The following is a 21992-nucleotide window of genomic DNA, read 5'->3' as shown; positions in this document are numbered from 1 at the left end:
TAAATATATAACAAAACTGCTTAAAACGAATTATCTTTATTCTCATTTTCCATTAAAATATCCAACAAAAACAACATATTGGGTATTGACTTAGAAACTATAGGCTTTCAGTAAAGTTCTCAAAAGATCTTTCTGGAAGGCATTCAAGAATGGCCAGAAATCAGACTCCATGTCTGCCAAGCTGCTAGTATCCACCGATTGGCAAATAGTAACTAATGACTGCATGAGGATAAATAATTTCTCAGACATTTTGCATGCTAAAAACAATGGTTTAATTAGATAAAAAAAAGAATAGTTGGTGGTAGGTAACTTACCCTGTAAACTGGGGTCACTTTTATTCCCCCAAGTGTATTTCTCCAGAAGTCTTGCGTAATCCGAGGAGATATTTTGCGGGCTTGGCTTTAATATCAGCAACAAAAATATTGAATTAATTTCGCAATTTAAGAGAACATTACATTGGTGCCCACTCTTTAATCTATTGTCCAGCATTTTTGCCATACTCTGGTAGGTCTGAAGGGCAGTGACATAATCACCTATAAATAAATTGCTAAACTGGAAATTCTGAAAAAAATACGCACAATACCCATTAAAACTAGATGTTCTCCTAACTTTTCAAGGCAGTATAAGCGGCTTTCAGGTCGCCCATTTGACAACTCGACTGCATTATCCAAATACACTCGAACAAACTCATTTCTACCAATTTTTTGCAAAAAATCTGTTAACTCAAGGTTCAAACTTAAAGGCAGTGCACTGTTTTCTGCAAACCTTGAAGAGGCATGTCCATAACAAGCAAAACTGGCCTATATACATAGAGTTCAAAATTTTTGTAACAAAATCCTCAAGCGCTACCTGCAAATACTCAGTAGAGACGCTGGGACAGTCAATATAAACCTCATCTTCTTCAGCTTTTAAAAACTGTCTCGCTGCCCTTACAAGGAACGAGATTTCGTTAACATTATTGCCTAGAATTCCTTCGCATCGAGCAGCTGCAATCCAACTTAAGGCAGCATAATGGAGCAAATCTTGGGACTGGCATTGATGACCCAAGTCTGCGAAGGCCTTCGCAGCCTCGGTTTCATTAGGTTTACGTAGAAAACGCCTAGAATAGGGAAAATTATGAACTTGGTTTCCAAGGGTTAATACGGGAAATTTTGGGTACTTTTTTAGCTTGCCCGATATTGCTCTGTACTGGTCTAATATGGAATAGCCCGAGGTCTCACTGCTTGCCATTGTGATTTAGTTTTAGGAATTAAAATTAAAAATCCGGCATCAATAGAAAAATTTGTTATAAAATTCAAATTTGAAAATTAAGCAGAGATTTTTATTATCAGCTGTTTTAGTGACAGAAGTTTGTTTGTGGTTAAAAGACTATGTGACGTCATCGTCTTGCTGACGGTTTCCATTGGTCAAAAGCTGAACTAATCAGAAAGCTGATTAAACCAAATGTGAATTGTCAGTGTCACTGTCAGATATTGTGTTGTTTGTTGTTTTCCAATTTCTATTTTAATAGTCAAAACTTTTGGATTATCCATTAAAAAATGGTACAAAACACATACAAGCCATGAACGAATTGTACTTGGAACTGCTCGAAAACCTGTTTGATCCTAATTTTGGCAAAACTACATTTTCGGTTTTTATCGCTATTTTATACATGGAACTTCTGTACATTTTAGCAATGACTTTATACGTTTTAACAAGATATAATGATCAGTAGTCAAGTGATTTTTAAGATAAAGATATTATGGAGTACCTGATGCAACCCTCCGCATTGAGAAAACCCATAGTGTTGTCTCGTAAAGGAGATAAAGCTATTGCAACCTTATCTGAAGATATCTTGCAATCTTGCAGGAAACAGGACTTGTTAGTTATAGATTTCCTTTATAAAAGTTATAGGAAACGGGTTAGTATTAGTAAGAGTATTGATCATTGTATTTGTAATTACTTGTTATTATATTATCAACCATCTCATGACACATAGACAATTTTTTATAGTTTTGAAAGTATGCAGGTCATACAGACAAGTCTCTTTGGCATCATAAAAGCATTTGTTTGCATGTCTCATAATATTTTGATTAGTAAACTAAAATTTTACGTTTAAAGTGAACAATTATCATTCCCCATTTCAGTTGAATGGTGTAATTTTAAATATTGAATCAGATTTCAATCCACAACTTCAAGTGAGTGTTTTCCTGAGGGTGCTTTCTAAGGCCACAGAGGAACATTTTAATGTTATTGTCCTATGTCCAAATAATTCAGTCATAAAATGGCACTACTATTTCAGCCAGTCTGAAACCTTCAAAGTTTGTGTGTTAACTGAAAAAAGTAAGTAGCAATTATGCCATAATACTTTTGTGTTAATTTTTATTAATTATGGTGTAAAACATTTAGCTATTCAACAACACACCAATGGAGAAAATGAAACAGTATTGTTAGTGACCTTCTCCAATTTAAAACTCCTTCAATTTTTAACAGATTTAAGTTTTTCCTCCATAATTGTTGATAATTGTGATGAAGTAATGACAAAGATGGCTTTAAGAAAATTACAAGGAAGTTTCAATGTTGGGGTGACTTATCGGAATTTCTATGTAAATTTTTAATGTGAAACATTACATGTATATTATCACAATTTAATTACAGACAGAACCAAACCAAAAACTCCAATGGTTGATTCTAAACTGGTCTAATCCGGGCTGTATGGGTAAGATTGCAGATTTCTACCAGTAAGGTTTTTATATCGATTTCCAAACACCAGAAAAGAATTACCTTTGTAGGATAGATAATGACAATTTTGCCCAATTTAGGGACAACTACAAGGAATGGTGGTTCCGGCTCACTTGGAACTTTTGTGACTCTTTCATTAAGCCTTCTTTAGAAGAAAAAGGAAACCTTAGTGTCACTTTAAGGGAATGGGCCAAGAATCATAATTTATCCCACTTTTTATTACATGAAAAAGAGAGGAAAAGGAGGAAGAGGAAGAGCGTTGTGTTGCCTAAGGAAACAAATACTGAAAAATTGCCAAAGAGGGCTACAAGACTTTATAATACTACTACAAAGAAGACGGCTACTGCAATTAAAAAAGTGAAAGAAACAGCAGTTTTGAAACCTTCACATAGTGAAAGCAACTTTGTTAATTCTAGTGACACCATAATATATAAACATGAAAACATTTTAGCTGAAACCACTAATGATGGAAACAGGTCCAGTGATGAACAAGTACTTCTTTCATTAATTGGCACCAAGACATTCGCAACAGAAATGCATACAAATAAAAGAATAGAAGATGATGAATCCGACCTCTTCTTAAAAAGTGTGGCTGCCTCCAATTCGAAGCAAAACCACTTACGATTTACCCAAACTTCTGATCAGTTTATAAACCAGATTTTGAGTGGTGATAAGCCTAAGAAAAGTTCGGAATTTGATGAACTAAAGATTTTCGGTACCCAAGAAGAACTGGGCGAAAGCAACAATTTTTTGAAAGGAATTTGCAGCCTAAATGAAAAAAACCAGGCGAGCTTGGAAAACAACAATTATGCGTCTACTTCAACTTCTGATGTTGACGCTTTAATTGCTGAAGCTATGGAGTTGGTGAGAAAATGGTGATATTGAAGCTAAGTAGGTAATAATTAAGCAGAGTTCTTTTTAATGAATAACTATTTCAGATGGATTTTTTTTAATTGGACTAATTGAATTTTAATTGAAAAACGACGGTTTTGTTTTAAAATTGTTTTTATATATTGCATTTTATTATATTTATTTGTAAGTATTAATATATTATGTATTTTATATTAAATGAAAATTATTGTTGGTTTTTGCGTTAAAGAGCTAACAAGCAGAGTTTTGGGCAAGCTTTATGAGGTAAAACATAAAGTAAGACGTTCAATTAAAATGAAGTCGCCCGATTATCAAGAATTAAAATCATTTTATATTAATGTACTAACTTTAACATTAAATTATAGTTTCAATAGGAATTGAGTCAGGTGGATACTTAAAACATAATAAGGAAGAATTTACTAAACAAATATATGATTTATTTCCAAACCTATATTTACAAATTTGCAGCTTTCACCTAGAATATCAAACTACGTAGAAATTAAAGTAATTAACAATCTTTCTATATTACTACTTAATTTATCACAGACTTATGTGGTAAAAGAATAGTGCTTTTAACTGAAGAAGTGGTAGAAGAATAGCGTTAACAAAAAACTTCTTGTATAATTTTAAATCAAAATAAAGTAGCTATTTGATTTGTTACAAACGACATTAGTCTTGGACTGCTTTACGGCCATAATAGCCCCACAACACACGTGAGGAACCCAAATTTCCTCTAATTTATAAGGACACTTTCAGTTGGCGCTCCTAGTAGTTTCACATTAAAAAACAAAAGTATTACTAAGCTGTTTAAATTAAGGATCTTCCCCTCTTAAGAAAAAAACCGAACTAGTCAAACAAACAAAAATAAATAACAATCATAACTCCTCTTTTACCACTGCTTTCTTCGACGTACTTCCCACGTAATCTCCAGCAAGATGCACATTAAGTTTCCTAAAATAACTCTCGATGAGAGAATGTTCGTACGGAGAATGGCTGAAGAGAAACTGGAGTTGCCTGAGCTGTTTTAGGTTGTGCAGGACCACTTGTCGGTGACGATTATTCGATTTCCGCCAATCTTTCAAAGATTTTTCGATTAGATATAGAGTTTCGTTGCGGAGGGTGGCCAGACAATCTGACTTTTGTTTTTCGACCTAAATATCAATAATTGTGAAACGTAATCTATAGAAAAGTGACGTCAAAACGATGCTTATTTAGCTTTGGAAATCTGTCATTGTCACGTAATTTTGACGTCACCCTTACGTTCAAGGTAATTCGATGCCAATTTCATGTTATACATACCTGACTGTGTAAACACACCGAATACATTATATGCAATTTCGTAGGCATATCTACATTAGCTAAAACAAATCCTAGTAAATTTGGGACACTGATGGGGATATTTGAGGGAAAAGCCCTGCTTTCCTCTTTCCTTAAAAAGTAACAATTCATAGAGGTTTGATGCACCATTTGATGGAAACTCACTTATCAGCGGGAAAAAACAAAATAGTAGGAAACTCGTCCATGGTGTACTCCCATGGAAGGATATTTACCTCTCCATCAATTCTGGCAAAGTGGACGTTCTGCACAAAATCCAATTTTCGGGCTACAGTCAAAAATGCATAAGAGATTCCGTTGCAGTGAGAACATTGCTTTGAGTAATACATTACTAACACAGCCTAAAAAATGACCTTTAATATTTAGATGAGTGCTTTAACATTATCACCTTTTTTGGGTACAAAACACTCTTCAGGAAATTCTCACTTCTCAGTTCCCTTACGATTATTAGGGCGGTTTTATTAAATTTACTTTTCATGAAAGTATATTTAAGACTATTTCTGGAGGGCACATTTAAAGCAGACCGTTTAGATCTCGATAGAGTGCCACTAGAGAAGTTATGTACAAATCTTCGAAGATTCTTGCTGGTTATTGGTTCTTGCATTATATAGTGGCTTTCCATCTAAATTGAAGACTTCAGGAGGGAGTAAGCAATTTTTAGAGAAACTACCTTCTCGTTTAAAATCACCACAGCACTCATGTCCCTTCTTTTGGATAAATCCACCCCCAATCTTTCGGCAAAGACGCCATATACTAGACTATCCATGGCGACGAACGTAAGGCTGTGGTTAGCACTCAAACAGCTAATAGTGGAAAAATCCAAACTCTCATCTTCCACATAATCGTTCACAATGAAACCCGCTGGCTTTAATTTCTCTGCCGTTTGAAACATCCTACATTGCTCCTTCTCTTTTACTTTTCTGAGGTTTTGCATGGATCTGTAGTCTGATTCTGAAGAAAAAATGAATGAAATTTGAGGTTTTAATGCACCCCAACTTACCTTGGCGCAGCATTGAAGTGATGTAAAACTCTTCATCTTTCTCAACTTTAGCAGTTAGAAGCCTGCCTTCAATATGTGGTTGTGATCTTAGGCATTTTCCAATTTTGAGTTCCTCAATAGAAGTGCAGACGCTTAATGAATCGCAATCAAATTCAGTTTCCCGGTTTAAGATTTTGCTGGTATGATTTAAGAAAGAAGTGGTGGTAGTTATTGAAACTTCTTTATTTTTAGGATTATTGGATTTGGCCGCGCATGACCTCCTTAAATATTTATGCCCCAACACATTACCTGAAGAATATTATTCTTTGAACTCTATACTGTTCTGTAGTGCAAATTTCTTACGTAATCTCTTGGATTTCATGTCAAAGCTCAGCCCCCAATTATCACAGTTTTTGTACTCTTGAGCCAACTCTTGCAACTACAAATATTCCCTCTCAATTTATTGTCCTTCAACTTGATCTATATGTAATGTTTTGTCGTCGTCAATCTTGCATGTTTATGCCAGATTTGTCAGGCAGTTTTACAAGAGCATGCAAGACTGAAGAGATAACCTTACATGTAGCATGTAGGCCAGGCTTTAGGTCCAAATAATTTAAGTACCTTTCACCTTGGTAGGGGCACATATTATCATGTTACTTAACAGAAAATATAAGCTTCTGCCAGCTTAGCAGTATATTCATAATATGATAATTAAAGTGGTAATCAACATACCATGATATAATAATCATAATTTGAATGCAAAGGATTTCTTGGAGTGAACAAAACCAAAGCTGGTCCTGCCTGCAAATGCTCTGAAAGCAGGAGGCTTTTTGTGCCTGAAGGGGCTGTCCATGATGAAGGTGATTCACTTGTTTTTATGATCCAATGAAGAATTGTATCCACCCTCCAACCTCCTGGTTCAATGTCAAGAACCTTTCAAAAGGTTGAATATAGAAATTTGAAAGTTTTAGTTAATTAGACTCACCCTCACTTGGTTCCATAAATACAAAGAAATTTTGTTTTGAGTATGTTGGACAGGTTTAACGAGAAAGGAAATCCTACCCATGTAGTCTGCTTCTAAGTATTTTAAGGCTACAGTGTAGAATACAGAATATTCAGTATTTTTTGGAGAAGAATTCAATTCAGCAATCACAAATGCCTGTAATTAAAACAAGACAATTGGGGTTCACATTTGTTACTCAATGTATTATTTATACCTCCTCAAAATTCAAAACACTTTCATTCATTTTTTTAACTGGCTGAATCAGTTTATTTAGAAAACTGATTATATGGGGGGCTCTTATAGGCCCATTGTATTGAATACCATTGCCAAAAGTTGGATAGGCTATTAATACTGGCCATCTATAATGACATGTAAAATAACCAGTTCTATTAAGCTTATATTCAATAAATGCTTTTTTACCTATAAACTTTGCTATATTGATTCCTGCACTCACTACCAGGCTGCCAACAATTTACAGCAGTAAAAACTACAAATTCCTTCATATAATTAGCAGCAGTCAGAAATTCTTTCCTGGCAGCCTGGCTTTCTGCATCCCATGGGGCGTAAAACATCACAAAAGATATATCAGAAAATTTTGAATATTCTATAGCAGACACTATTTGGCCTCTGTGGAAGTCTTTGACTACATTATTTTTAGAAAAAAACGGGTATGCCGCTGGTGGTTTGGTAACTTTACAAGGGCTCCTTTAACAAGATTTAGTGTTTCATTGAGCAGTAGTTTAAGGGATATTAATGGCAAAACTTACTCGCTGGTGAATGCTGAATAGGCCATTAAAATCAAGCAAAACAGCACTAGCTCCCTAATTAAGTTCAAAACCCTCAACATGACTTCGGTAAAAGGATCTTTTAAAGTGCGGTTCTCATTGCTATCAACTCTTTCCTGGAGTTGTTCATTCTTATCGCCAGATTGGAGGCGATTTGCTCTTGTAAATCCGGCCTTTTCTAGGCACTTGTGTAGCAGATGCATACCCGGTCTTAGTCATCAGATTCGTGGAAGTGATTTACATTTTTTCCTTAAGAACTAGACGTCGTAGGGGTCGCGAAATAGGGGTTTTTGTTGGAATTTTACGTTTTTGTAATGAAAATTTCGAGTTAACCTAAAAAGCTGAGAATGAAAATATACACGTCATTTAAAGAGATGTCTGATGGTAGCCAATCAGAATGCAGGGGATGGCACTTGAAATGCGTCGATGTCGGATTGGAATAGAGGACTGATTCGTTTCTGAAACTGGATTTTTTGGTAAAAAAACCTCTTATTTCATCGTAAGAAAAAATTTAAAGTAAATGTAATTTTACGGAATTCAGGTAAAAGTTTGTTTTTAAAATGATTGAGCTTTGGTATATAGGTTAAAAATACTTCTGATTGATCTACGCAACTTCTATAAAAATTGGTAATTATGGTGGACGGTGATTTGGCAAATGCGCAAATGGATGGTTAGTTATTGGTTTGTAGGCAACCAGATATACCCAAAACGTTTTAAAGGCCGTTTTATAAAAGACAATGTTTGTCAGTGTTTACAGCTAAATATTTTATCAATTATCTTTACTGTTATAATGATAATCGCAGCGCTAATCGATGCTTGCACATTAAAATTGATGCAACCTACTAAAATCTTAATTGAAATTCAATAACTGGAGTTGTTACGATGAAATAAACAAAGGAAAATGTTTTTAATCGTCGGTTAAGGCTAACTTCGAATGTAATAACCAACCTAAGGAAAGTCCCGTTTGTTATTATAGATAGCGCCTCCTAGCGCCGAAGAGATCAAACGCGATAAGAGGCAAGAAACGTATCACCACTACAGAAAAGTGTTATTTCTAATATGTGTTTTATGTCTCTAATCATCAAGTTAATCAAATGCCGTGGAAATGGAAATGGCAGTGCCTTATTTTTCGCATAGTGACGCCTGATGACGTGCCGTAAAAATGAATGAACTGTAGTGATTTCGCGTACGTAAACAATCGAAAAACAATAACGTCTAGAGTTTAAACAATAAAGAAGGCTGTGAAAACATAGGAATCGCGATTAAATGTCCCGTGTGCATGTTTGTTTTGTTTTTCGTTTGTTTTAAACATCATGTTCAATGTACCGCCAAAGTTTTACCAGTTGTGTAGATTGTGCTTATCGGGCGATAACGACGACAGGAGCCCCACGTTATCAGTTTTCGATAAGGAAAAGGACTTCCCCAGGAAAATCCTGTACTGCCTGTCGATTTCGGTAAGAAGATGAATCATGCTGCGTGTGTGATAAGTCACGATTCCGTTTTTAGTTCTTATCTTAACCTAAAACGCAGGAGGCCGCGAGGAGCGAGGGGAATGGGAAATAAAAGCGTAACAAACGCGATATCCGTTTTCTGTCTTTTGTTTTTGAATCAGTTCAACGGGTTATCCGAGCTGCAAGGCAGACGACTATTTTTAGCCGATTTTAATGACATAAATAATTCGGTTTTTTGTTTTAAAACATCTGCCTCGCGTGGGCCCACTCGGATGCATTGTAATCCGTGATTACAGCCGCCCAGATAAAAACGTTAATCGTTCTCTTGGCTCGCACCTGACATAAATCAACTGAGATACTGGAAATAGAAAGTTTGGCAAGATACATTACGAGATAAGATGGTTCTAAAATGATAACACGGCCGTTCTTTGTGTTCTGTGGCAGCAGCGAGTTCTGCCTGCCTGCCTTCCGCTCACCTCTCGCCTGATTCTCGCTCCTTGCCGCTTTGGATTGGAATTAAAATTATTATTCCCAGGACCGGTTTTGTTATCAGTTTTGTTATAATAATAATAATAATGAAATGCCACTGCCACGGTTAAGTTGCGGTGCGGTTTTCTTTAATTCGACTGTTGTTGCTAAATATTAAAAATTCCAGTTTACCTACACCTATCTAGTTTAATTGCTGGGACGGTTATTTTCGCTGGTAATTGACCTGGCTTTGTAATACTTACCTGTGCGTTTGGTAATGCGAAACTCGTCAATATAGCTTTAATTAATTAATCATGCGTTTGCAAATTTATGATTACTATGGGGGCATTAAAGTATTTTATTCTTGAAACGGTTTATTCAATCGAGTGAAAACAGAGAAAGGGCTCCATTATTTTTTGGACATCTTTGGATTCTGCAGATCATTTAGGTGGGCCCGATTGCCTCGTGGAAAACCTGAACATTTGCACACATTTTGACGCCAAGTCTACGAGATCCGATGAAAATATATGCGACTTAATGCAAAATCCCATAAGTCTAAAATTGAATAAAATTAAATTCCTTTAAAATTTTCCAAAATATCAGTACAGGGTGTTCGATTTGAAATTTACCGGTTAGAGGGTCATTTACTCAGTATATACAGGATGTCAATCTCTCGAGTTACAAACAGTATCGGAGGCGTTAATTTCTCTTTTTGTGTTTCGACAAATTATGACCAACAGCAAATCCTAATCCTAAGTTTTGTTGATGTTGACATTTACTAGTTGCCCTTAGCAACCATCTTGATTTTGTCATATTTTGTTGGCAACTAACTTAACCTCACTTTATTATTTATTGTCAAAATTTTGCATTTGTATTTTCACATTTCATATTATCTGGTAGTTGCATAATTTGGGTACAGGTTCCCATATTGTAGACAATGATAAACTTACAATGAGGTAAAAGTGTGCTAAGCCCGAAGGCCTAAAGCTTACTCAAGGTACGAACAAATTCCTCCATGAATTATACCTTTTGAAACGTTTACCAAACTGCGCACTATTCCCCCTATCATACCTAACCCTAAGACAACCATCTCACTATAATACACATAGTTCCAATATGTTATCCGCAATGTCTACAGTGTGTGGAATTAAATGACGCATATAAAAAAGCGCCAAAAACATAAATAAATCCCTCCGCCACCATTTTTAATTTCAGCAGTAAGCTCTAATACATAATTGAAAAAGGAGATTTTGCACTCTGTCCAAAAATGCCACAATACCCGTCGGTTTGCATTTAAAATCAGAATATTTGAATTGTTTATTGCTAGCTGTTAAATTGGCAAAATATTGCTGATACAGGATAATACGGGGGATACACCTTCACATATCATCCGGAATACATACATAATATACATACAACACTTTCCTTCGTTCCTTCTTCACCAGCATTAACGCGGCATCACAGTTTATTTAAACTCTTGAGATGGAAGACAAAATAGGTTGGCAATCCCCATGTTCTTAAGCATAAGCAAACATTACGCCGAGTTAAGTAGAGTAGGTAGGTCTCAAAGCGGGGAAGGAATAATCCACTAAAAATAAACGTAAATTGATTGCATATTCTGTAGGACTGGATTTTATCTCGTTTACTTATCATTAGAAACGTTACGTATGTTTATTTTTAACTCTTTTAGTTCCTGATCTTTGACCATCAGATCTCGCAGAGACCAAATCGAGTTAGTCCGACACAAAACGGAGATTTTGCGATTGTAAGATTTTTGTAATATTATTTGTAAGCGAGATTTTTTTGTATGAATCGAGGTTTAATTGAGCGCCGAAAAAATGTCACCTACAGATTAAAGCGAGCAATCATCAGCAAGGATTTCTATTCTTAATACTGATAGTCAAAGGCAGTCCGTCTGAATCTTAATGAGGCGGCTCCCATTTTTGAATTACTCTTGTAAGTATAATCAATCGTTTTACATGAAAATTATGTGACTCATTGTGCTGTCAGCAGGTTTAGATCATAGATCACTACATTATTCCATTTGATTTAGTGACAGGAATTATATTATCGTCTCTACTTACTTATAGAAGAAGTAAGGACCACCGGGCTTGCGCTCATAAACGTCTACTAAACCCACTGAAGGCAGCCGCAGGTTCCCACTCACAGTCTTCAAATCATTATATTCAAAACCGATTTTCATCCCATTAGAGATTAGGTTCCCACGCACCAGATTCTGCAAACTTGCAATCACTTTACTTAACATTAGGTAATACAGACACTCAAATTAAATCAGGCAGCGCATTAGTATAATGATATTGGCAAATGCGTTTTTAAATATCGCTTTTCCTTTCCATGCATCGGCGGTATGTTTGATTTCTCCTGTTTGATTTGACTTAAAGGACAAATACCGGAGACTTCCCTTTATGGTTAAGAGGAAGTCAAAGATTGAAAACTGAGCCTTAATGTGTGTTTTATTATAAATCGAGTACACAAATAATGATGTGTTTTTTTTTCAGGCAAATGATGAAGATCCCCTTCCAAAAATCATCTGTCTACGATGCTCCGAGCAGCTAGAGTCGTTCACGAAATTTAAGGAAACAGCTACCAAATCCGAAGAAGTATTAAATAATTTTATATTATATACCAAGCAGCTGCAAGGGAACGAAGAGGCAAGTGGTACCGCTCAAATAAACAGTCAAATGCCATTAGGCCCCCGTATGGGGTTATACGACACTCGCGTAACAAAAGGATAATTCTGGTTCATCCGTTGTTTTCGCCACCTGAGGAAAGCCACCACAATTGTTATAAAAAGCAGAAATATGGCCACGAGTAAAATGACCATGAAAATCGCCTTCATGCTTTGGAAGTGATGCTGTATCACATGAGAAAATCTGAATATCTCCCTCTGAAAGTTAAATTCGTTTTACCCTTGACAGAAAGGCGAAAGGAATTACCTGAAATTTGCAAGCTTCCTCAGTTAGATCATAGATCATCATAGTAGTCTCGTTGATTGGGTTAATGCAAATCGGCCCGTCTTTATCGACTTTTATTTCCGCTTTCAAATCCTGCGATATCTTGTACAAATCGCAATCACAATAGAGATCGTTGCCTTTGAGGTTCAAGAGCTTCAAGGAGCTCCAGTTGGTCAGGCTGTAGTGTAGATCGACGAGCGAGTTGTTGTGTATGTAAAGCTAGGTTTATGGCATTGGGAATATTACTGAGTTTCTTATATTGGGTGTCAAGAAATAAGGTGCATGTGTTTCGAGTGGCAGTTCATTATGTTAAAATAAGAAAATAAGTTGAAATCTAAGAAAAACACAAACTACTCCGAGGGCTGTTAGCCCCGTCCGGCATTGAATTTTGATATTATTTCCATGACTCCTCTTCTTGAACGATACACAAGTCTATTGAAAATTCCGTTTTTTGGGAATATGGATTTGAGTTAAGGAACTGCCTTCGGAAATATACGTGCATTATGACTCTGTATACATACCTCTTCCAAAGATTGGTTAACAGCAAATGAATCCCGGTCAATGGTGGTCAAGCGGGGATTGTCTGACAGGTACAGAATTGATAGGTTTTGCAGTGGTTTAAACGAATTGGCATTTATGTTCTGTAATCTTTGTAAATTTGTAAGGGACAGTATTCTTATGCCTTGGACACCTGAGGAATACTGTTGTTAATTAAAAGCTTAATGCACACAAAAGTTATTACCCAAAAACGACTCATCTGTTATCTCAAGTATCCAATTATGGTCCAAATACAGAGCCTCAAGGGAGTCGCTCAGTAAACTTAAAGTTTCCGGAACAAAGTCTATTTTGTTTCTAGACAAATCTAAAATCCTCAGTTTTTGCAAGCTTCGGATGGCGTTTCCTACTAATTCTGTGAGTTCGTTATTGCCCAAGTTTAGTACCTGCAACGATCTTCAGTAAAATAGCACCAGAGGGGTGATGTTTTACCTCTAATTCCGTGAGACTAGACAAAGCAAACTGCGTGGGCTGATCCAGCACTTTGAAGTCATTTCCCTCCAGATTCAGCTGCTTCAATTGCGCCACATGTTCGAAGAGATTGTGATGCAAACTGTGGATTTGGTTGTATGCCAAATTTAGGTCTTCCAGGGCCAAGGGCTCATACACGGTGTTGTTATATGGGCCTTTGAAGATTTCAGGAGGAAGCTCTTTGGCTGAAAATGAACGATTGATTGCATATTTGATTAAATCCTAAGGAATTCCACTCACTAGTCAGTTGGTTATAGCTCAAATCCAGGAACAGAAGGTTTTTCACGGGCTTGAAAGCCCCATTTGCAATGGTTTCAATACGGCAGTGAGACAAAATTACTTTTTGGACTAAATCACTGTCAGGTAGTTGTTCCAAGTGGGGCATGTCATTGTAGCTGCAGGATTCTTATTCAAGCCCGTAAATAGATCAGTAAATTTACTATTTACCTAAAGCTCGCAGTTAAGGGGATGGTGTGTTCTGGCCAATTGGCTATAGTGTGTTTGAAATCCCTGTTTTGGCATTCTAAGAGAAACACGCTCGTTTGAGTGCATTGGCATCTGGTGCAAAGGTTGGCGGAGTTGGTAAACATTTCTTCCGCTTGAGCTGTTAAGAGGGAGGCTAACAGAACCTGGAAAAGTGGAGTGTTGCTAATGTTTTGTCAAATTCCTTGAAAGCAGTTTAACGAGAAAATCATGACGTTTTCGAAATAATATCATTATTCACAGCCAGTAGTTTCATCCAGAAGTCCACTTCCACATGAAACAAGCTGTTGATGAATCTTCATCGTCGACCACTTCTATGGAAATTAATCTCTCGAGAAAATGATCGGGGCGTCGATTTTTTTGCACTTAAACGGCATTTATTTGGCGACTCCTAACGGAGAGCAGAAGTGCACCTTATCCTTGAATAATTAATTTAAAAATTGCATGTCGCCAGAATTTTTGCTAGCATTGGCAATGTTGCACTGCAAACGCTTTATTGCTTTAAATGCAGGTGCTTAAGTGGTTGCCTATTTTCGTCATACAATATATATCACGCAGTGTTGTCAAATGGTTTCGTATTTTTCTCCTGTTATGTGTATTGGTTAATCCGGTTTAGCCAAAAATACTTTAAGATATTTACTATTTATTTTGAAAGTCATTCAATTTTACTCACGATCTGTAAATGATTCATATGAACGAAGTGAATTCAATCACCGAGTTCATTATCATTCAAGCATCCATCATCCCTTGGGAGTGAAATACTCCTAAAGTTTTACCTTAAAACTCAACTATTTTGTATTTAAAAGCTGCGTTTTTGTAACATTAACTGACACACCTTCATTTACTCTCATTGTTTCAGCTCCTCATTCTTCTCTGTGAACTATAGAATCAAATCCAATGCAGATAGCTACTTACAGCTAGAATTTTGGAGAACTCCATAGCCTTTGCTTCAATTTTTTCGTATAACTTTACAACATAACAATAGGTTAACTGTTGTTTTGCAGCATTGAAAACCGCACCTGAATAACTGACTAACTTTTTACTTCACTGGCCTTATCGCGAGGATTTAATAACTTTTATCAATGCGATATTACAGTGAGCAAACATCTCATTTTTACTCATAGATAAATGTAGGCACTTATCGATTATAAATGTTTGTAAATTAAACAAGTCATGTAGTTACGTTAATCTTGCATAAAACGTATGAATCGATGTGTATCGGACCGTTTATTCTACAGGAATGTGCAGGCAAAGACTTGATATCTGCAGTCAAACTTACTATCCCCCTTCACAGGAAAACATGCGAATTTCCGAAGATCTTCTGGCCGCTCTATCATCTTCAATGCTCGACCACTCTGTATTAAAAACCAAGCAGTCGCTCATTCCCTTGGAGTCAAAACCAGAACCATCAGATCAGCACGACCAAGTATTACCCACAACTTCAATGGAGGCTGGGAACTCCTCCCCTCCAGAACCCACTCGGCATCCATCAGTATTACAAACGGGTCCATTGTGCCTGCAAAAGGCGCCTCCCAAATGCAACCTAGAAGAATTGTCTAATATTTGCAGCAACATTATCCAGAAGCAAGAACCTTTAAAGCTGCGCACCGAATCCCCAGAACCGTTGAATTTGCACAGCGAAACGAGGGTAGAAGTACCTGATGAGCATCCTTTGCCATTGCAAGTTATAGTGTCCGAACCACCTCCTAAGTTGAGCGAGGAGGTTGTTGGCAGACCTGCAATGATGCCAGTAAGACTTTATTGTTTAACATTCTTTAAGGACTGATTATTGAAGTGCCGCACTTGCCAGTACTTTATTAATTTAGTCCACAGTATGGTTTGACGGTGAATTTTTCCAGGGCATGCTGGGGCATGATTTTGCCTATGCATCAATCGAGGAAGATCAGCCTGAACCTGCAGATTTATCCACTAACAAAAAACAGGAGATTTCAGAGGATGAAAACATGGATGCCCGATCAGAGTCCAGTTCTAGCACTGACCCAGATCGATTAGAGGTCGATATGTCACAGGTGAGACTTTTATGTTTTTGAAAGACGCTTACATGTAGATTCGTGTTCTTGATGTTATTGTGATTGACAACGTCATTCTGTTTCAAATTCAGGCTGCCGAAGACATGAATTCAAGCTCCACTGCAAGTGCCTCACCTCCGCCTTCAGATACAATGGTCGACTGGCCCAATCTCTACCATAGCACTAATGGGTTTAACTCCGCCATGCCTGCCCTATCAGGTGCGTTTCTGTAACGCTAAAATAACAGAATAAGTGATTATAAGTTTTGCAGGAGAAGCCTCCCAGCTTCTACGTAAGCTGATAACCTGCAGGAAGCTGGGAATGACCATCACCCCAAGTTCTCCTAAGGTACTAAATTATGCTTTGTACCAAGGAAAACCGCCTCCTAATAGTCCCAATAACTCCGCGTTTACCGAGAAGGAAAGGAGTTCCGGGAGGAGAAAGCAGAGCTACCCGACTAAAGCTAACAATATCGAGGAGGTTTGTGTCGAGTCCAAAAGTAATTTTATAAGTGTAATTTGTTGCTTTAGATGGATTCCTCCGAAGATCATGGTGCGGAGCAGGGAAGGAATCTACAAACTGAAGAAGGAAGCGATAGTCTTCCCGACTTCACAGGCAGTGCTCCTTGGATCACAATCAGCGGCAAACAGTTTAAAGTTTCGGTAATATTATCTGGTTTACTTATTTTACATTTTTTACAACATCGATTTGCCCAGCAGAACCCATCGCAACAGGCTGCCATTTCGAAACGGGTAGATATTTGTTGTACAAACTGCCGTACGCAGACCACAACGATCTGGAGACGAAACGTACGTGGAGAAATGGTCTGCAACGCGTGCGGACTCTATTTTAAGTTACACGGCATAGACAGGCCCTTGACAATGCGTAGAGACACCATACACACTCGGCGAAGACGCCCTAAAGGACAGGAAGGGCGAGGGGCAAGAGGAAGCAGCGCTGAAGGAAAGAAGAAATTAGGTAAACGTTTGTTGTGTTTGGATTATTCGATTTGAGTGTTAATCTCGCCTTTTTGTTTTAGATTACGAAGCTTTCCATAAAGGTAAGTTAAAATTTTATTGGAAGACGAAACAGTTTTTGAACGTTTTTTTTTTTAGATTCGATAAATTCTCGTATCTTCCCCGAAGCGAGGGCAATGGAATTGAGACAAGGGGCTAACGTGTCGAATTTGGCCACTGAGAAAGAAGATACAGACAGCATGTTGTCTGCTTTGCGGCGCCAGTTGCAGCCTCATTTGGTGATGGCCCTTCGACAGGGAACGGCGAATCATGGAGGATTGTTTCCACAAATTCCTCCGGTAAGTTTTAAAGAAGAGCGATTTTTCGAGAAACGCTTTACGGGTCAAATTTTTGAGCAATAAAATATCGGGGTCGATCTGAAATGTTTCTCAAATTTCGTCCAAAAATGGCCAAAGAAAAATTCCTTACTGCCTGTTGATGTAAATCACTATGGTGGTGAATCACCAATTATTACGTCTATATATTTGCTCTCTCTAAGTTTTTTTGTAACATTCAGACGTTTGATTTTAATCTATTTTAAACACTTTCTAGTTATAATATTAAGTAATCTTCATAAAGTTTCTATGACATTGTTTACTAGGGAATGCCTCATCCCACCTTCTTGCCGACTAACAAAGACTCTCCAGGAGGATCCGCACCCGAAGTCGAATCCGATGAAGAAAGTATAGCAGATCTGCCTCTCAATTTGGTGGCCACACAGCTGGCCGAAACGGAATCCCACTAATTTTCTCCCGCTAAATCCCTCTCCAACGGCACTAAAGTCAATAGTACGTATTAAAAATTTGAATAAGCAAAGAAAAAGACCGTTTTTCGAAAAATCAACACAAAAGCGGTAATTGTGATTTTACAGAAAAACCTTCCAAGGATTTGGCAAAAGAAAATCCCCTAAAGTATAGGTTATAGAGTACATAAACAGTGCAATTACTTGGTATCCAGTGATAGTTGTTAAAGCCTTTTTTCTTCGTCTCCATTTTCAAATTGATGTAATTATAAGGATCCACAGTGAAAATACTCCTCTGCGCTCTCTAGATTTTTTGAGAAAGGGATGTTGTTGTACTTATTAAAAAAAGAGAAAAGAATACTCAATATTTTTTAAAGCTGTTGTTGATTAGGACGTAAATATTGTTCTACGGGTTTCGTGATGCTTTGGTCCTATGGATAAAAATCTATTATTCTCAAATGTGATATTCCCGAGCAAACAAGAAAAGAAAACACGTTTTTGTACCAATATAGTTGTTCCCAAATAGTAGATAAACATAGCCAAACTCTTTGTTCATGCCAGTAGTACGTTTAATTGTAGTCGTATCGAAGTTTGTTTCATATTTCTTTCTTCCTCTCCGGTCAGGCGAATGTGTTTTTATAATCAGACTGTGAAGGCTTTTACAGTCGTTTAAAATATGCACTAAAATGACTGCCGAACTTTGAAGCTGTGGCCCAAGGGAATGTCTTCCGGACGTTCGTTCACATTTGCGGCGGACATTACCAAAGGCGATGAGATAACGAGGTTATTCTCTTTGGTTTCATTTGAAATCATAAAAAAACGTTAACTACCTAAACATTGAAATGATTGAAGTGAACCGCACAGCTTTCTGGGACGTCCTGTATACGAGTACCCATGTTTAAAATGGTAAAGTAAATAGGAGACGTCAGAAAAAGGTATGTACTTGTGAAACATGGGAGATCATTTCGTCCATCCCTTTTGATGATGCCCGGCGCAAGTAGGGCAACACACGACTTCAAAAACCCGAACGTCATTTTAGGATGCGTTTTAATGATACTGAAACAGCTCTTTTTAAAACGAAAATACACACCACTTTCGGATGATACTCTGTGTATGATATTTTTTTACTTCTATTTATTTAAATTATTCTATTTATGCTCTCTTGTATTAATATATTGTTGGTTTGGAATTGTGCTCTCATAGACCAGGCTGTTTCGAGTCTCGAGGGTGACATTCACAATCAGCAGAACCTTTGGCAATTTTTTACCAGTGCGTGTGATTTTTTTTAACCGTAATTTGCTGTAAATACATTTTTTGCAATAATATTTGTATACCAGTAATTAACATTAATACGTTTAGGTTTTTTATCGATTTTTTACTTAGGGTTTTAGCGGCGAGTTTTAACGCTTTTATACGATGTTTTAGGTGTTTTTGTAAGCGACTCTTGCCCCAGCCAGTGTTTAATTTTCGTCTCTTAAATTTAAGGCCCTGATTGGATTTTACGTTCACGTATTATTGATTCGGAAAAGTAGTATTCGTTTACCCAGTATTGTGAGGGCAAAAAATAATTAACGTTAGCGTACCCAGTAGTATTAACCAGTGAGTGATATTCCTTATTTTTATTTTAACGGAAAAGCAAATCTAACTTAATTTTTTTGACTACTTAACTTATTAGCCACGGCGGCCTATTCATCGCGGATTGGAACGATTGCGGGTCCTTTTATCCCGACGTTTTAAGGCCCTTTAAAAAGTATCAGTATTTTATACAATTTTTTTATTGTAATTGAATAGGGTTAATCTAAAAACCATTTTTGCCTTAGTAAATACGTAAGTTTACTTTTTGTTGGCAGCTATGCTCCTCAAAGCCGAAGTTTTCTTCTCCCAAAGTTTTGATTTAAACGCTGTTAAAATGTTTCGAGTAGGGGAAGTACCGAGAGGCTTTTTGTTTTTATATGAACATGTTTCGTACTTGTTGCGTTATGAAATTTCGTCTGTTTTAGAATAACGCTAAACTCCCCGTAAGAGGGTTTGTTGGGTTATCAGAGCATTTCCCCGCTAGTTAGAATACTCTGAAATGAAATGTAAAAGCTTTTGTGATACACGTAAAAACAGATTCCTCGATAATCAAATCCCTTAAGTTTGCACTCTATCGTATGTTTATTAGGTGTATTTTACCTTGAATCTCCTGTTTTTTTATACCTGATATGTTAAGCGTTCAAGTTGTCTCTCTGTTGTACCAGATCTTCAGCTAATTTTTTACAAATAAAACATAGCTGCAAACAAACATTTAGGCTTGAATTTATTACTCCAATCGAAAAGATATTCTCATATATAAATCGACAATAACTACGAGATAAAAAGCAAAGTGTTTACAATTACAGTAATTGTTACTATTGGAGCAGCTTTGCTTCTTGGATTAGTGGTATTTGTAGTTCTTGTGGCGAGCTATAAATAACGTCCAAAATTAGGTGTTTCCAGGACAATTAAAGATATTTAGTACTTACAAATTTTCCCGTAGTTAAGGAAGTAGAACACCCCCATGGCGCCGAAGACAACTTGCGCAAATGGGGCAATGCCGGCGCGTTTTGGTAAGACGTACTTGTGTTGCCATCTCCAATACGCTAAATGCAAAGATCTATATTAAGCTGATATGAGTAAATTACAATGTATCAATGTAACTTTTCATGTTTCACGCCAATTTTACAGCCATATAACGCTGGCATTGAACGTAAATAGTTGCAGAATTTTTGCCTAAATTTGACTACATTCATATGTAAAAAGTAGTTGTGCTCATTCTCAATTCTGGTATTAGTGTACCAAGGAGAAATTCCTTACCTCTGCTGAAAGCACCAGCTATAGCTTGGGGACTTTTGTTCCGCCGAGCCAACCAAGATCCCACTTCACTCAACTTTACTTGTCCAAATGGAGTGTCGGCTAAAAATTTCCATTAATTTAAATATTAGTTGAAGGTGTTTAATATTTTATTAAGCCTACAATTAAGTGTATTGTGGTATTGCTCCATCTCACACGAAAATTAAATATAGCAATGTCCTGATTTAGGGAGGTAAAAAGGGGGCCAGCTGCAGTCAGGGTGTAGTTACAAAACAAATTGATACATTCGAGTACAGCAGTATGGAAATGTACTTTGGACAAAAGGAGTATAGTGCTGGCAGATGTATTTGATGGGTTTGTCTTGTTTGAACACTATTTCCAATTGATCCTTGAAATTCCTGGTGTTAGGTAATAATCAAATACTTCTTTTTAAATAAAAACATTTCTTAGTTAACAATAATGCCTTAACAACCCCCTGCCAGAGGTTTTATTCCAGAACAAAATCAAGAAAAAATGGATAATTTGGCTCAAACGTATAATAAAACAATCTGCCTCGCTAAAAGCTTCTACTTACAAAATTAAATATTTGTTTTAATATTATGTAAGAAGGTCCATAGTGTCTATCTTCTATGTTATGCTTACGTTTGCCATAAAAGCGAGCGGGATCATAAGGTCCATGAATTTTTGGGTCATATTCTGTGGGATATTGACCGAATTTCACCATTTTCGCCCCCTTTCAGTCGTTTTCTATCTAAAATAAAAATTATGAAACGACTCCTCCAACATCCAAAACTCCTTTTTTTTGTGACAGTGACAGCTATCGAACAGATTTCGACGCACGTCAATTGTTTTTACTGTCAATGCGAGCCAGGGCCGTATTTCGATATTTTGGAACTACTGAGAAGATTATTCTTCACCCAGCTGATGAATTTTCAGTGATTTCGCTGGAGTTACATAAAAATTTAATTTAGACTGTCATTTCACCAAATTTAATTCTTATAAGCAGGTTTGTTCGTTATCGTTGAGCTTTTTAAACTATTTTGCAATTGTTTTAGAACTCATTCAATTATGAAAAATGTTTGATAAAAAAAAACAGATCGGAGAAACAATTGCAGGATAGTCCAAAAAGCCAAATCAATTATGAGCAAACGTATTTATAAGGCGATTAAATTTAATAAAATAGCATTCGAGATTTCCAAAATCCGGCTCATCTATTTTTATTTTGAATTTTGTTTAACTTTTGGTAAAACAAAGATAATTCTTGATCCTTTGGAGA

At 36.7% G+C, this 21992-nt stretch overlaps 6 protein-coding genes across 10 annotated transcripts; 2 read left to right on the top strand and 4 right to left on the bottom strand.

The window, feature by feature from the left end:
• Nucleotides 1-20: 20 nt before the first annotated feature.
• Nucleotides 21-1332, bottom strand: Hap40 (Huntingtin-associated protein 40 kDa). Its single transcript, XM_066399214.1, has 5 exons — nt 1160-1332; nt 850-1099; nt 584-800; nt 315-533; nt 21-257 (listed from the first exon to the last, which is right to left on the bottom strand). Exons 1-5 carry the CDS (start codon nt 1228-1230, stop codon nt 91-93), a joined length of 924 nt encoding a protein of 307 aa, XP_066255311.1. The 5' UTR covers nt 1231-1332; the 3' UTR covers nt 21-90.
• A 115-nt stretch (nt 1333-1447) lies between these two features.
• LOC136414899 (uncharacterized) lies at nt 1448-3790 on the top strand. Of its 3 annotated transcripts, XM_066399203.1 has the most exons (6): nt 1449-1900; nt 2127-2322; nt 2389-2585; nt 2638-2720; nt 2772-3078; nt 3138-3155. In XM_066399203.1, exons 1-6 carry the CDS (start codon nt 1742-1744, stop codon nt 3138-3140), a joined length of 945 nt encoding a protein of 314 aa, XP_066255300.1. In that variant the 5' UTR covers nt 1449-1741; the 3' UTR covers nt 3141-3155. The 3 variants fall into 3 exon arrangements, with proteins under 3 accessions (XP_066255291.1, XP_066255300.1, XP_066255283.1); XM_066399194.1 differs by having other exon boundaries at nt 1448-1900; nt 2389-2564; nt 2772-3790; XM_066399186.1 differs by having other exon boundaries at nt 2772-3790.
• Nucleotides 3791-4006: 216 nt separating this feature from the next.
• Nucleotides 4007-8147, bottom strand: LOC136414887 (thioredoxin domain-containing protein 11). 2 transcript variants are annotated; one of them, XM_066399165.1, is made up of 12 exons: nt 7676-8147; nt 7329-7613; nt 7123-7267; nt 6891-7064; nt 6638-6838; nt 6269-6344; nt 5927-6214; nt 5597-5877; nt 5315-5548; nt 5074-5267; nt 4891-5020; nt 4007-4742 (listed from the first exon to the last, which is right to left on the bottom strand). In XM_066399165.1, exons 1-12 carry the CDS (start codon nt 7894-7896, stop codon nt 4467-4469), a joined length of 2505 nt encoding a protein of 834 aa, XP_066255262.1. In that variant the 5' UTR covers nt 7897-8147; the 3' UTR covers nt 4007-4466. The 2 variants fall into 2 exon arrangements, with proteins under 2 accessions (XP_066255262.1, XP_066255271.1); XM_066399174.1 differs by having other exon boundaries at nt 5597-5871; nt 7676-8146.
• Nucleotides 8148-8713: 566 nt separating this feature from the next.
• On the top strand, nt 8714-20168 carry LOC136419402 (uncharacterized). The gene is made up of 11 exons (XM_066405688.1): nt 8714-9147; nt 12132-12284; nt 15391-15846; nt 15956-16126; nt 16219-16345; nt 16398-16606; nt 16657-16788; nt 16846-17104; nt 17166-17186; nt 17242-17441; nt 17744-20168. The coding sequence occupies exons 1-11, from the start codon at nt 9007-9009 to the stop codon at nt 17885-17887; spliced, it is 2013 nt and encodes a 670-aa protein (XP_066261785.1). The 5' UTR covers nt 8714-9006; the 3' UTR covers nt 17888-20168.
• On the bottom strand, nt 10846-15165 carry LOC136419345 (chondroadherin-like). Of its 2 annotated transcripts, XM_066405612.1 has the most exons (9): nt 15012-15165; nt 14061-14242; nt 13854-14008; nt 13575-13798; nt 13330-13528; nt 13109-13278; nt 12570-12806; nt 11697-11848; nt 10846-11200 (listed from the first exon to the last, which is right to left on the bottom strand). In XM_066405612.1, the coding sequence occupies exons 1-9, from the start codon at nt 15033-15035 to the stop codon at nt 11071-11073; spliced, it is 1473 nt and encodes a 490-aa protein (XP_066261709.1). In that variant the 5' UTR covers nt 15036-15165; the 3' UTR covers nt 10846-11070. The 2 variants fall into 2 exon arrangements, with proteins under 2 accessions (XP_066261709.1, XP_066261719.1); XM_066405622.1 differs by lacking the exons at nt 10846-11200; nt 11697-11848 and adding an exon at nt 12069-12520 and having other exon boundaries at nt 15012-15163.
• On the bottom strand, nt 20167-21529 carry LOC136419391 (putative ATP synthase subunit f, mitochondrial). The gene is made up of 4 exons (XM_066405677.1): nt 21359-21529; nt 20720-20818; nt 20389-20505; nt 20167-20329 (listed from the first exon to the last, which is right to left on the bottom strand). The coding sequence occupies exons 1-4, from the start codon at nt 21438-21440 to the stop codon at nt 20301-20303; spliced, it is 327 nt and encodes a 108-aa protein (XP_066261774.1). The 5' UTR covers nt 21441-21529; the 3' UTR covers nt 20167-20300.
• Between the last annotated feature and the right edge of the window lie 463 nt (nt 21530-21992).

Source organism: Euwallacea similis, chromosome 1 (genome assembly GCF_039881205.1).
Source record: "Euwallacea similis isolate ESF13 chromosome 1, ESF131.1, whole genome shotgun sequence".
NCBI lineage: Eukaryota > Metazoa > Arthropoda > Insecta > Coleoptera > Curculionidae > Euwallacea > Euwallacea similis.
This window is presented reverse-complemented; position numbering and strand designations above follow the sequence as displayed.